Raw genomic sequence first — 14,307 nt, 5'->3', positions numbered from 1 at the left:
TTCTTACAGTTCTTATCTTCACCATCTCCATCTTTGCGGTAGTCAAAACCCTTTAGGGTGAAATCTAACCTCATTTTGGGAAGGAATTCAATAGCAAGAGTTGGGTTTGCAATGCTTCTGTCTGCTTTAGAGTGTGCTTCTAGCTAAAACCAGGCACAGGCAATATTATGACAGATGCAGAGATTGAGATTTTGATAATCTGAAATAACCCAGAATTCAATCCTTTCCTTGCATTTTTACGGCTTAATCATTCTGCTCCTCTGCTTCGGTCAAAGCCACGGCTGGGAGCTGGCAAACATCTGAGGGAAGGCAGCTCCAGGCACTGCTTTTAACCAGCAGCAGCAAAGCTGCTCTGTGGTTGTTTTGTGGCCACCATTTGCTGGCTTGGCTTCCCCCAAAATCAGCTTCAATCACACAGAGATGATTTACTCCTAACGACCAAGGGTGATTCTTGGCAATGAATCTGGGGAGGCCAGATGAAAAGAGGAGGGCTGGGAAAGTGGAGGTGAATACCAGATGTGGTGCAGAGGCTCCAAATTGAGCTGACAGTGCTGCTTCATGGATGGGAAACTATCTGCAAGAATCCTGCTGAGGACTCTGGCTGAGCCTGAGCTGGGATCAGTTCTCCCAACCCTCCTCATTCACCTGTGCTGTCACTCCATTGTTGTTTCTGACATGGACTTTATCTATTTCTGTAGTGCTGCTCAGAGCCACTACAGCAGGTTATTTGCAGATGGACTGGCATCAGCTAAAGAAAAGGGGAAAATTAATGAGGTTTAAAGACAACAAATGGCTCAAAGGAACACGTTCTCAACACAGACAAGAGAGGGGAAGGGCAGAGAAGCAGAACAAGGGGGTCTACTCATGAAAGGTCTTCATGAAGAGACAGGGATTCATTTACAACAGCACAATTCATGCTGCATGTGATAACAAAGTCAAGACACTGAGTTCCCCAGGAGGTGTAGCACAGAACAGTTATGGAACATTCAGAACTCTTGGAAGAGGCTCACATCCAAAGCCCTCTTTCTGCAGATAAAAGCTGAAGGAGCAGAGGAGTGGCTAATACAATGCCACGGGAGCCTGTCATCCCACATGATGTGATTCTAGTTATTTGCTTTAGAGAAGCATGAGTGGGTAGAGATTGGATGGCACCAAAGGCAGAGTGAAAAGATTATCCTCTGCAGGACACAAGGCACAGCAGGCAATTACTACCTGTGTCACCACAAGGATTTGGCTTGGGATAGAGAATATGGAAAATTGCAACGTGCCCTAAAAGACAATTTTTGCTGAGTCTGTGATTGTTAGTATTAAATACAGTTATAAAGTGCAGTCCACAATCTTATCTTCCAAAGGTATTTTGCGCTCTGAACTAAGAACCAGGACAGAGAGGGCACAGTCTGTTTTGTGAAGAATCATCTCTCTCTACTGACAGCATATTTTTGTCCTTATTTTTGCCTACAAGAGCTTGTGGGGCAGCTGGAATGGTTGGTTGCTTTTACTATATACTTTCTATAAGATTACTTGCTGCTTTGGAGGAAGTCTACTGCTTTCTTGGGATTGCCTTTTCTGAAAATATGCATGAATTAGTCCTTATGTGCCTAGGAACCATGAGCAGAAATGTGCCAGAGACCAGCAATGCAGCAATAAACCCACAGCAATCTACAGTTACCATTTCCTCCCATCTTCTCACTGGTGAGGTGTCAGAGCTCAGGCTCTGAAGCTTTTAAACTCAGAGCCAAGCTCCAAAGTCTGAGTATGTGAGAGAGAAGAAATAAGAGTTGGGTAGAGAAAGGAAAACTGCCTGTTTGAACATCCTGAGATGCCTAGGATTTGTTGGCTTCCATTTATCATGGCCAAGCATAGACAAAATAGACTATAGGGATCATATACAAGTCACTTGTCATCACAGAGAGTATCTGCTGCTAGTGAAAGAAAGAGAATCCCCTGAGAAGGTTAAGGCAGCCTGATATTTTCCCAGGAGGAAAATAGTATTGTCACAATCAGATAACTGCACTGGTGTTCAGAGTGTTCTGGAGACAGTCAACACTGTATAAATATAATAAATATACACAGAGAAGATTAACAATGTGAGAAGGTGGGTTATAGACATAAAGTCAGAAACTAGATGACAATATAACCTTGTGGAAAAGGACTCTCATTTTGCTGGCAGATGACTTGCAGCTACCAAGCTTTAAATTCTTCAAGGATGTGCATTTTAGGTCAGGTGGCTCCAGCATCAGTAGGAGTATGAAATGTTATTTTCATATCAGATCATGTATTTTGTTTAGGATCAGAGGTCACCTATTACTCTGCAGAAGAGCTGATGACCAGACAGTAATGTGTGTATATGTACATGCTGAGTTAACAAGCTCTCACAGCTTCCATAAAATTTAAGCAGTTACCTGAGCCAAAGATACTTGGAAAAGCTCCTTCATTGCAGTAGATAAGGACAGCCAGGAGTGCAAATCTTTATACTTGCCTCGGTTGTTAATCTGTCCTCTTCACAGTTTCTAAACAACCCTGTCATCACTACTCTTGAATGAACTGCCTAAAAAGATAGCTGTTCTCCAACTGAGCTACTTGGAACTGGAGGAATCTGTAAGACAGATTTTTATCTGGAAGAAAAGGATTTTAGAAAAGCAGCAGCAGCTAGGGGTAGAGATATGTCAGAGCTGCTCAGCCCTTCCCTCATGGGCTCCATCCCGAGCGACAGCGGTACGTGGCCGCAGCTGCTGCTGCACGGGGCTGTCTGCTCCCATGAGGAGCGGCTGAGGCTTCACCCCTGCTACTGTGCTGCCAGGAGCCAGGGTGGTTGGCAAAGGGAGCTGTCAAAGGATAGGACTAAAGGCTTTTGATGAGAAAGAGCCACTGATTTGTTTGGAGTTGTTTGGGGTTTTTGTTTTTCTGAGAGGAGATGTCCTAATGAGCTGAATTTCCTGTCTGAGACTCACACTGAAGCTAGTCTGGAGTCAGCACTGGTGCCTGAATGGTGCTTGAGACATGGAGGGAACCCAAACCCAGACCCCAACAAGATTAAATACTGCTGTATATGACAGTTTACACCTTTTTAAAATACACATCATGCCTCACTGCATCCTCATCTCAAAGAGGTGGCATTTTTTAAACCATCGCTGTATATGAGAATAAATATACACAAGGCACTGGAACAGCAATCTCTCACTTCATAGCACCAAGGAACACAGAGCCAAGATTAATTTTAACCCCTGTGGGTTTTCTTGTAACATGAAATGCCTGTAGTGGTATACTTCACTTGGGAAACTCTGCTTCATGGTTCACAGCACAGCTGGGCAGACCCTTACCACCACCCACCCTGCCAGTGGCATTGCTTCACTCTCAATTACCAGCACAACTCCTTCTTATGCACTGTAGAGGTTAACATTGCTCTACCATGCTTTCTGCTCAGAAAATGCTCCATATCACTTAAAACTTAATAAAGACTTGTAGCTGAGATACATACATGAGATGAGCCCTAGCATCCTGAATGACAACCGCGCTCGTGCTTCACCCTCCAGCATCACATCTATGCTGCAGAAGCTCTGACAACACTATCACAGAACCACACCACAGCAGGGCTGGCAGTGCTAATCCACCACTTGCAGGGATGCTCAGGTCTCAGGAAAACCTGCCTCTTGCCTGCGAGTGTGGTGGCAGAGGCGGCCGGTGGCCGGGCATCCCTCGCAGCGAGCCGCAGCCCTCGCAGGGAGGAAGCAAGCAGGAGCCGCAGCACCGCTCCGTGGTGACTGCTCCCTCTGCACGCTTAAGCTGGAGCATGCAAGCTCGTTCTTTTTAAACGCATTCAGGCTGGAGCATCACTTCGTGTTGCATCAAGAAAAGGTGTTTTTCAGACCATTCAATGGCTTGGTTTTGCTTTGCTCTGCTCCTTCCCCACCTCCCTCCTTCCCGAGCTCTAGTCCCACTGGGTGCAAACAGCCCCTGTTCCCCATTTTTAAAGCCCTTGCTCTCCTGTAACAGAACATACAGCAGTGACACTGGGATGGATGCTTCTTCATAACTCTATTCCCAACTTGAAAACACAGTAAGTTTTGCTTAAGGCCTAGAGTAAAATAAAATAATACATCTTGGGGGGTAAAATTGCAGAATTTCCTAATGCATTTCTCTTTCTAGCTCTATAAGCTTCTATTCTGACACATGAATTAGAGAAATACAGGATCACTCCTTACAAAGGATTTGTAACATTAATCAGTTTGTCTCTAGGGAACTCATACATCACTGTTTGTACATCCCAGAAGTCCTGAAGTCAACCACAATTACAGTCAGTGCAGGCAGATTCGTGTTGTAACTCTTTTTCTTAAAACACTCCTGTGGCTACAGTTATCTGTGCTACAAATTACACCTTGAAAATTCAAGAGTCTTCATCTAGTACCTCAAATGGTTACTGCCTCAATTGCTGGGAAGAGTCAATAGAAGGTTAACTTTGTATACAATATATGTTCTTGACTGTCAATGTGGAAGAACTTGTAATAAGATCTAGAAACATAATCAGGAAGTTATTTTATAAAGCCATATTCCCTATGGTTATATCAAATGAGATTTTATTATCTTACAGTTGTTTCAACATAACAGCCAGGAGAATGACAGCAAATCAACACGTGCAGGGGATTTGGGCACTGGCAGTCAACATCTGCAGGTCAAGTACTCATGCAACAGTTATCCAAAAGCATCTCTGAACAGTGCCAAAAAAATAGGTAACAGAATCAGCTTTTAGCTGTGGCTTACCTGAGGGTCCTTGGTGAATTAATGACACACTACAGACAGAAATTTTGGCTTAAAAGCCACAGGACTGGGTCTGCTTCCTGGAGTAGTCACAACGGATGAAGACTGCATCAGCCTCCAACCTCAGTGGCTGTAGATGCTCAGGGTCATGGCACTGAGCTGTGTTTCATCATCTAACCTCCATTTCCTTTTAAACTCCTCAGTAGTTTCTATGACATCTCTGCAAACTGAAGACAAATTGATCTCTCCAGAAGTTTGTTATCAGTGGTTTTCAGCCTGTAAACTGAAATCCCCAGGGCTGAAGCTTAAGAGTCTGAGAAAAATAACAAGAAAAGCTAGTTAAATGTCAGCAGCCTTAAATCTGCTATCTGGGGCCTGCACCTCTGTTGGAAGATAAGTGAACATTAGCAAATCAGAAAAGGCTGAAAAAAAAATCACTGAGCTAGGGCATTAAGAGATCAGTTTGATTCCCTCATTCTCCACCTTATTCCCTCATTCCCTCTTGAGATGAGAGGAGACTCCATCTTAAATGATCTTGCAGCAGCATCATCTCCAAGCCAAGAAGATAAATGGCCTTGAAAGAAAGCTCTCTCTATCAAAAATGCTGTGAATTAGGTCAAGGTTGGTATAATGCAGAGATCAGGAAACAGGGCTTCCACATAAGCCAAAAAGCTAAGTGCTAATAGCCAGAAGAGCAATATATAATGAGCTCTTAGGAAGACCAACACATAACTGAGCCCTATATTTCTTCATTGGCAGTCAGCTGCATGTTGGTGCTTTAATGAAGTTACAAGGCAGAACACAGGAGTATCTAATCTACAGAGAACATTATTAGTGAAGACAAACTACATTTCACAATGCTGCCATTATTTTTGTTAGCATCTCATTAATCATTTCATGGTCATTACTCATTATTTGCTTAGCCTGGCCAGTGTACTCAGCTGTGCAAAACTACTCCAGTTCAGGTGGTCCCTGCCCCATGGAGCCAATGCTGCTTTAATTTATCTCTCCTGCTGGGGGTCAGCAGGATTATTGCATAGTGTTTCAAGGAAGGAAATACCACCCATATCCTCCTTCATAGGTAGTTGAAATGGAAAGTGATTTCTGCTGTGATAAATTGAAGGTGCTGAGAGATTTCCAGGTAGTGAGGGGTAAAATCCTCTGCCAGCTTTGCAGAGGAGGAAGGTAATTATGCTGCTCCACTCTCCTCAGATACCAATGGGAAACCAGTTCCCAAAAGGTCTGAAAAAGCTAATAGAAAATAAAGCTCAGCTTCAAACTGCTGGTCAAGTATAGACAGGCTCTCAGGGGTGCCTACCTGTGAGCCCAAGGGTTAGCAACAGGCCCACCTCCACAACAGAGGAACAAGATATTGGTCTGCAGGTGCTGCTGCTGGTGAAGGTGGTTTATGATGTTAATGGCCTTCACTTAAACACAAGATGACACATTTTCTCTAAAACACTTTCTCTTTGAAAAAGCATTAACCTTTTCCTCTGAATAAACATGGCCAGGTGGAAGGGGTTTTCCAACTCACCAGCTGAGAAGGGCTGAGAACAGAGAGCAGACACAGTCCTCCCATGGTGACCTGGGAGAGCTGGTAGCTGCTCTCATGGGACACAGCCTTTCACTAATGACTTATCCTCCCAGCATGGGCTGTGGGGGTCCCTGTGGATCCACACTGAAGCCCATACAGAGAAACAAGCACAAGGAACATATGTTGCTCGGTACCTGCTCTTTGTGGCCATACAGTGCTCACTTTAACCAAACACTGTGTGGCAGTGGTATCCCTATGTAGCAATTAATGAGCCAAGAAATTAGGAAGGAAGAGACATTCAGAGCTAAATTAATTTTATAGCTGTCTCCTGCCGTCTGAGCATGTGCTGGGCTGGTTCTGCATCCTTGTTGGGCCCAGGGTAACTCCACAGCCAGCAACAGAGGCACAAAGAGGAGTGGGGTGATCACAGCCTCCTGCAGTGCTGGCATGGGGACTCAGACTGCAGCACGCACTCAGAATGGGACAGTCACCTCAAGGCAGGAGTCAGACTCGCTGTGCCTTTGCAGATCAACTGTATGCAACCCCCACCACACACACCCTGTTTTTAACAGGGGGAAAGAAGTCCTTTTTTCTTGTGCCTTTACATCACCTCAGGAGCAGCTGAGCAACCCGTGTAGCAGTTTTCTAAAAATATTTTGCCTGAGGCAGATGTTCAGGACAGAAAAAGCTCAGTCAGGGTGATTAAATAAGTTGTCAAAGTTATAAACAACTGCAACTGGCTCCTAATGAGGTAACCCATCATCCCCTATGCCACAGGCCAGGAGTGCTCCCACCAGAGCCCTGGGGAACCTTCCCCATTGCCAGGACACATGCTCCTGACAATGGCCTCTTTCCAGCAGAGTAAACGTTGAGATGGGTGAAATGTCAGCTCCTGCACACTGGCTTTCCTAGGGGAAAGAGAGACCAGTCCTAGCACAGCAAAAACAGACAAAACATGACAAAGCAACTCATAGCCCCGGGAGTTTATTCCTTGTTGGGGTTTGGGGGAAGGCCAGGGAGAAAGTGGAGTTACTGGCACAGCATCAATGCTCCTGCTTCTGTCCTTTGAGGATTGACCCAATGGTGAGCATGAAACTGCTGGCAGGGTTGGAGAATGCAGCCCCAGACATGCTGGACCTGCACTGCTGGCTTGCTGGCTTTCTGCTCCTCAAATAAACATCAGGGCTTGCTCTGATGCACACACCCCAAAGGCACGTGTGCTGCATGCACAGCATCAGTGCTGCTCTGGCATCACAGACTCACGCACAAAACTGACTGTACTGCTCTGCTGAATTTGCCCTGTTTTAAATGATCTACTCAAATTTCAGTGATGAAATCATCCTTTTCCCCAAAGCAAGAGAGACTGATGGCTGTGCTGCACCTAAAGGGCTCTCGCCCATAGAGTGAGGGTTTCCCACACCTGTACCTTTCTGTCAACCAAAGCAAAAAGCCTACAGCTTTACTCTCATAAAGGGAAGGACATTCTCTTCCTTCTCCCCTCCAGTGCTGAAGTAAACGCCTCAGTTGCCCAACATGAACATACAAAAGCTGTACTGAGGATGTTGCTCCTCTGAGGTTGGTCTCCCTGCCCAATAGCCCAAGAGAGCCACAGGCAGTCTTGCAGCAGGCTCAGAAAGGTGACTACACCACACTGCTGGGGATATGGGGCAGGTCCCTTGCTGGAGGAGAGGAGAGAAATAATTTTAGCCCTTGTTTCCTCTTTGTTTCACTCTAATAAATGAATAATCAAATGTACTTAGTTTTGAGAATCATTTTGAACATTTGCCCATCTCTAGCAATTTATTTACCTCAAGGATCCTTTCTCTCTCTCTCCCCAGAAAGACCTTGATGTCTTTTGCCATCAATTAGGAAATATTCCCTTTCTTCTATGATTCAGCAACTCCACATCTCAGGTCCAAGTTACTGGTGAGATCCCAGATCCCGGCAGAGTGCAGTAATAACCCTGAGGCATCCTTCACAGGCCTCTAACATCCAGGCCAGGTGATTGCATTTGGGAGTAGTGAAATTCCCTTGTAGTTTGTGCTGTCCAGAGGATTCTTCCTACTCTTTTTACGTCTTAATCTCCTGAGCTGTGAGGAGCTATTTAGCTTTTATTATGTTTTTGCCCAGGAGAGCTGGAAAGGCAAAATGATTTCTCTAAAGTAATTGTTCTACCAAGAGTGCACAACACTTTCTGAACCTGAGTCAGCACATAAATGCAAGCCATGAAATGAGAAATCCAACAGGCATTAAAGCATAGGATTCAAAGACAGGCTGCACCCTGGCTAAAAATCACCTGTGGAGTTCCTCCAGGGGTCCTGATGCCCTGTACCATCGAAATGAAGGGGTCCTGATGTCCTACAGCAGCAAAATGGAAACATAAGCCACTTAGCCGCAGGTTTTTATTGCTGATGGATGAACATTAAGTTATTTCCACTCACAGCTAAGGGAGAACACAAGTTTTATGGCTGGTGCAACTGTATTTCATTACAGTCACTGTGTGAGTTGCTGTTTAGATGGGAGGAGATGCCACTGTGGCCCTGTGAGTCTGCGTGTGTATGTGGCTGTGAGCAGCTCTAGATACCCCTCCTCGCTGCTCCCACTCAGCACAAGCCCATCAAGGCAACCAGCCCTGCAATGGGAGCTGGCCTGAGCAGGAAGCTCACTGCTGGTGGCAAGTGGTGGAGATGGCTCTTCTCTTTTTCTAACAAAACAGGTGAATCTAACACCCTTTTTTTGCCCTTTTCTGAAAGTGTGTGGAAACCTGAGCTGAGAAGAAATCTGAAAACATTTTATGTTGAAAGCTGCAGAGAGGAAAATGATGTTGAACACATCATTAAAAAGCCAAGCTGCTTTGTGTGGCAATCAGCTGTACTTATCTGTAAAATAACCTCTAGAGAGAAAAAAAAGAATTGCTTTGGGGGTCATTTCAAAAGGGCAGATGATAATCCAGTCCCATGGGACAAATGAGCCAGCTGCTCTGATTGCACCATGCCTACTGACATGGAGCAAGAAGGAGCCCCAGTGCACAGGCCTTGGACATGGATGTAGGTATGTTATAAATCATAGAATCATTTTGGTTGGAAAAGACCTTTAAGATCATCAAGTCGAACCCCTCACCTCACACTGCCAAGCCCATCACTAACCCACATCCCTCAGCACCTCAGCTACACAGCTTCTAAGTATCTCCAGGGATGGTGACTCCACCACCTCCCTGGGCAGCCTGTGCCAGCGCTTAACAACCTTCTCAGTGAAAAAGTTCTTCCTAGTGTCTAATCTAAACCTCACCTGGTGCAACTTGAGCCCATTTCCTCTTGTCCTGTCACTCATTACTGGAGAAGAGACCGACCTCATCTCACTACATGATCAGAGAGTGATCAGAGATGTGATCATGTCACCTGATCAGAGTGTGATCACATCTCCCCTCAGCCTGTTCTTCTCCAGACTAAAAACCCCCAGCTTTCTCACCTGCTCCTCACAAGACTTGTTCTCCAGACCCTTCACCAGCTTTGTTGTGCACCTCTGGACACATTCCAGGACCCCAATGTCTTTCTTGTAGTGAGGGGCTCAAACTGAACACAGTATTCCAGGTGCAGCCTCACCAGCACCAAGTACAGAGGGACAATCACTTCCCCAGTCCTGCTGGCCACAGTATTAATGTAATCAAGAGTAAAGTGCCATTCCAGGCTTTGAAAGCTATTGATTTTCAGAGCCTCCTGAGTGAAGGGTTGGTCTTTTCAGCCCATTTTCATAGGGAAATCTGAGCTGATGGTGATGTGACATGCTTGGAGCCAGGCTTGTGCTCTCTACCTCACCCCTGCTCTGCTCAGAGCTGGGGACTTGCTGCACCAAAAAGAAACAGGGCAGCAGCGGTAACACAGATGAGCTCATTTGCCTCTCCTGGTTTCTCCTGGCCAATGAACCACTCCACAGCATTCAGGCAGTGGAGAGGGCAGCTCACAGGCATCCATCAACAGCTCTCTATTGAGGGTTGGCAGCTCCGGGAGGGGGAGACCCAGCACGATCAGAAGCTGATGCTGGTTGGCATGCGAGAGAGCCCTGAAGATAAAAACAGGGCAGAAAAACAGCTGCCGGAGGTTGCACCTGTCTGCTCACCTAGAAAACCTACCAGCTGCCCTGGTAGGTAGGCACTGGGTGAGAGACAGACTTGTGAAAGCTGTGTGCCAGCAGGGAAGCTCCAGCACAGAGTTTTCCCCCTTCCACAGCAGCTCTTTTCCATCCCCATTCTCCTGCCCCAGCTGCTGTGGGCTGAGCTGAATCTCCTGCCCCACGGCAGCAGAAGGGAAGAGGAGGGAGACAGGCTGTGCCAGGTAGCCCAAGGATTTCCCAGGAGGAGACCCCCAGCCAGAGGAACACGATGGACCGTTTCCGGATGATCTTCCAGTACTTCCAGTCCAACTCGGAGTCTGTAATGAATGGGATCTGTGGGCTGTTAGCCCTGGCTACTGTGAAGATGTATACCTGCTTTGACTTCAGCTGCCCCTGTCTGCCCTGGTACAACATGCTATATGGCTTGGGGATCATGTTCATACCCCCTGTCGCCCTCTTCCTCTGTGGCCTCATTCTCAACAGACAGTCCCTGGTGATGCTGGAGGAGTGGAGGCGACCGCAGGGGCGCAGAAAGAAGGACCTAGCTGTCATCAGGTGGGGCTTGCACTGGGACTGACTTCCCTCCTTTCATCTCTCACTTAGCTGTCTCACCTCCATAGCTTTGGTCCTCCTGGTAATTCATTTTCCTCTAAGCTTCTCTCCCAAGACCTTTCCCCTTGAGCCTGGAGGGGCAGGGGCACGGCAAATGCATCTACAACAGCAGAAAGGAAGGCAGAGCCTTATCCCATCCCAGTAAAGGGGGGCAGGTGCACCTCATCACCAATGGCTGGATTTATGCTGGCACCCCAGGAAACTGCATTGCTGCCTCCCCTGTCATGCACATGATGCACATGCAGGGTTTCTCCTGGGGCTCATATGTGCAAGAAGATGAGGCATTTCCACTGAAATGTGCAGAAAGTGTGGTATTTCCATCACAGTCATTTTTTATCCATATACTTGTGGCTTCCCTCCCTTCATCTGAGTTTTTACTGACTTTACACTGGTAGAAGGGAGAGGAGAATCATGTGCAATCTGTCACAGACTAACTTTTATCTGGTGCACAAGTTGGCACAGAGTGGGGCAAGAAAGGCTGCAGAGAAAAGTGATTTTTCAGGTAGGAATAGAGCTGATGAGAAAAGAAAGAGTGAATGTAGAAGACAAGAGTGGGCTATCAAGGATTTGTACATGGGAGACATAAGTATACAATCAAGGTAAGCATATCATAAGAGGACCATACCTTGCACTGAATGTGGGCAGCAGGCAGAACACAGCCACACACTGGCACAGATTTCACTGGGAGGAAGCACTAAAAAAGAGGTGCCAGAGCAGAAGCAGCATCAGCCAGGGCAATGCTGGAGACAGCCCTGGGAGTCAGCTCCCTGGCTCTGGGAGGGCTGCTTGGCTCACCAAGGCTGTGGATAAGGAGAAAGCTCCTGGTACTTACCCACTCCTCTCTCTCTCCTGCCCCAGGTACATGTTTTCCTCCATCATTCAGCGAGCCCTGGTTGCCCCTGTTGTCTGGATCGTAGTCACCCTCCTGGATGGCAAATGTCTGATCTGCGCTTTCAGCGGCTCGGTGGATCCTGAGAAGTTTGTGGGCTTTGCCAATGCCAGCCCAGTGCAGGTGCAGCAGCTGCTGGCCAAGGTGCCTTGCAAGGATGACGAGCTCCTGAGGAACAACACGTCCCGCAAGGCAGTGACCAGGTACCTGCGCTGCTGGTCTCAGGTAGGTCATTGCCAGCAGAGCTCCCCGTATTGATGAGGTGCCTGGGGTACACGTCATCTGCTCCAGCTCTTCTTTGATTTGTCATAGCTTCACCATGGTCAGATGGAGAGCAAGACTGCTCTATGTTTCTTTATGCCCCTAAATGTTGCCAGCTTCAATGATACTCTCCAGAGTCACTCAGAGAGGGAAAAGGCAAGAAATAATAGGTGCTTTAATTAACAGAACTTTGTTTCCAGGAGAACTGGCATCTTCTAAACCCAGATAATAAAAAGCAGGTTGTAAGGAACAGAGATATCTCCTAAGGCCCTATTCAGTGCCAGAAGACATTTCTAACTGCCAGCCTCACAGATAGGACCCTCTGTTTTAAGGACTGTGCAAGCTGTGACAGACTAAAGCAGCTTGCTCAGGAAGGAGCAGGACATGACAGGGAGTGGAGCCCTGGCCAGCCCCTGCTCTTGGTACAGTAGTACCAGGTCAGGGGTGAGGGCATTGAAAACAAGTCCTTCCTTCTCACCCAAGGGAGCTGCATATAGTCTGGGCTGTCTTCACCCTGCTGCTGGGAGTTCTGGGCCTTGGAGTCAGTGTAGGTGGCAGATGAAGATCTCACTGGAGATGACACCAAAGGAGAACACTATAGTCCCTATCCCTTGGGGCACTACAGTGCTCAAAGCAAATTGCCTGGCTACTCCAGGCTAACTGCACACTTATTCTATTGAACTATTGACACAGATAAATGTCCTATAATCTCTGAGAGGAGATTACACTGACCCTCTGAGTGCAGTCTGGGGTGCTGGACTCCAGGGATAGATCAAGGTTGGAGTCCAGATATGCCACATTTCCCCTCCAGCCACACAAATTCCCTGTCTCGGTGATACAGGCAGACAGCTAGTGCCAGTCCTTGTGCCTGTCTTGCTCCAGTTCCACTGCTTATTTCTTCTCACCCAGGCACTCGGCTGGAGCATTCTGCTGATCCTTATCGTGGCAGCTTTCCTCGCCCGCTGGCTCAGGCCTTGCTTCGACCAGGCTGCCCTCCTGCAGGCTCGTCACTGGAGCAACTACATTGACATTGAGCACAAGATTTTTGAGGAAACCTGCTGTGAGCACAGCCGGCTCTTTGCTCACAAATGCATCCTCCACTTCTTCGAAAGCATGAGGCAAGAGATCAAACTGCACAGTTTCAGCTTGCCTAGGGAGGGAGAGGAGGCTGAAGGAGAGGAAGATCTTCTTCAGGGCATCACAGATCAGGACCAGGTGAATAAACTCCTACAAATGTGGTACTATGAGAAACCTCCCCTAGATATCAGCCAGATGACTCAGAGGCATCACCTGGGCTGAGAGAGATCCTCTCTGCCCTGGGCAGACAGCCCTGGTCCCAGGCCCAAATTCCACCAGCACACTAACATGAAAAGTGGACTTTGTCCTGCAGACACTGATGGGGCACTGCCATCCCTCTGCACAAAGCACAGAGCAGCAGGGGATTGACAGTGGTGCTCACATCTTCCTGCAAAACCCCAACCCCAAATGCTCCACTCCAGGGCATGTGTAGCAAATCCTCCAAAATAAACAAGCTCTGAAGATCCAAAGGTCCCAGTCTCAGTCACTGATAATGACATTTCTCAAACCAAGGAGTTTGCAGGTCCTCACAGTTGTGATAAAGCCCTTCTGGCTCTAGGTTTAACCAAGGCAGCAACATCTAGCTGCATGGGCAAACCGACTGGAGCAGCAGCTTTACTGCTCCTGCCCCTTTCAGTGAAACCTGGGTCAGACCTAGCAGCACTGACACTGAAATGATTTAATTGGCAACTCTTTTAGCACCACACCAACATATTTACTCAAAAAGGGAAAACCACCTCCTATGTCTTTCCATCTGCTGAGAGCTCTGGCTGCCCCCAGCCCAGCTGCCAAACTCTTCAGCCTCCCTGTAACAGCCCATCAATACTTCCAAGCATTTTCTAAATGAAATACAGCAACACCCTGAAATTTATGGAGCAGTACAAATTTAATTGAAGATACCTCCAGATAAGTGTCCCTGGATTGGGTTTTATTTGCAAAAGGAAAATGAGATGGAGGCTTTTCTTAACACACCCAGAGCCCCAGGACTGTGCCAGGGTTCAGGTGGCTGCTCTGAGCACTGGCATTGGGCATGGAAGGACACACTGACTCTGCCTTAGAAGTCTGAACA

The 14,307-nt window shown here is 47.2% G+C and overlaps 1 protein-coding gene across 1 annotated transcript; it reads left to right on the top strand.

Moving 5' to 3' along the window:
* The first annotated feature begins 10,667 nt into the window (after positions 1 to 10,667).
* Positions 10,668 to 13,460, top strand: CALHM3 (calcium homeostasis modulator 3). Its single transcript, XM_010206543.2, has 3 exons — positions 10,668 to 10,954; positions 11,870 to 12,125; positions 13,071 to 13,460. The coding sequence occupies exons 1-3, from the start codon at positions 10,668 to 10,670 to the stop codon at positions 13,458 to 13,460; spliced, it is 933 nt and encodes a 310-aa protein (XP_010204845.2).
* Positions 13,461 to 14,307: the final 847 nt, after the last annotated feature.

This window comes from Colius striatus, chromosome 8 (genome assembly GCF_028858725.1).
Source record: "Colius striatus isolate bColStr4 chromosome 8, bColStr4.1.hap1, whole genome shotgun sequence".
Lineage (NCBI taxonomy): Eukaryota > Metazoa > Chordata > Aves > Coliiformes > Coliidae > Colius > Colius striatus.
This window is presented reverse-complemented; position numbering and strand designations above follow the sequence as displayed.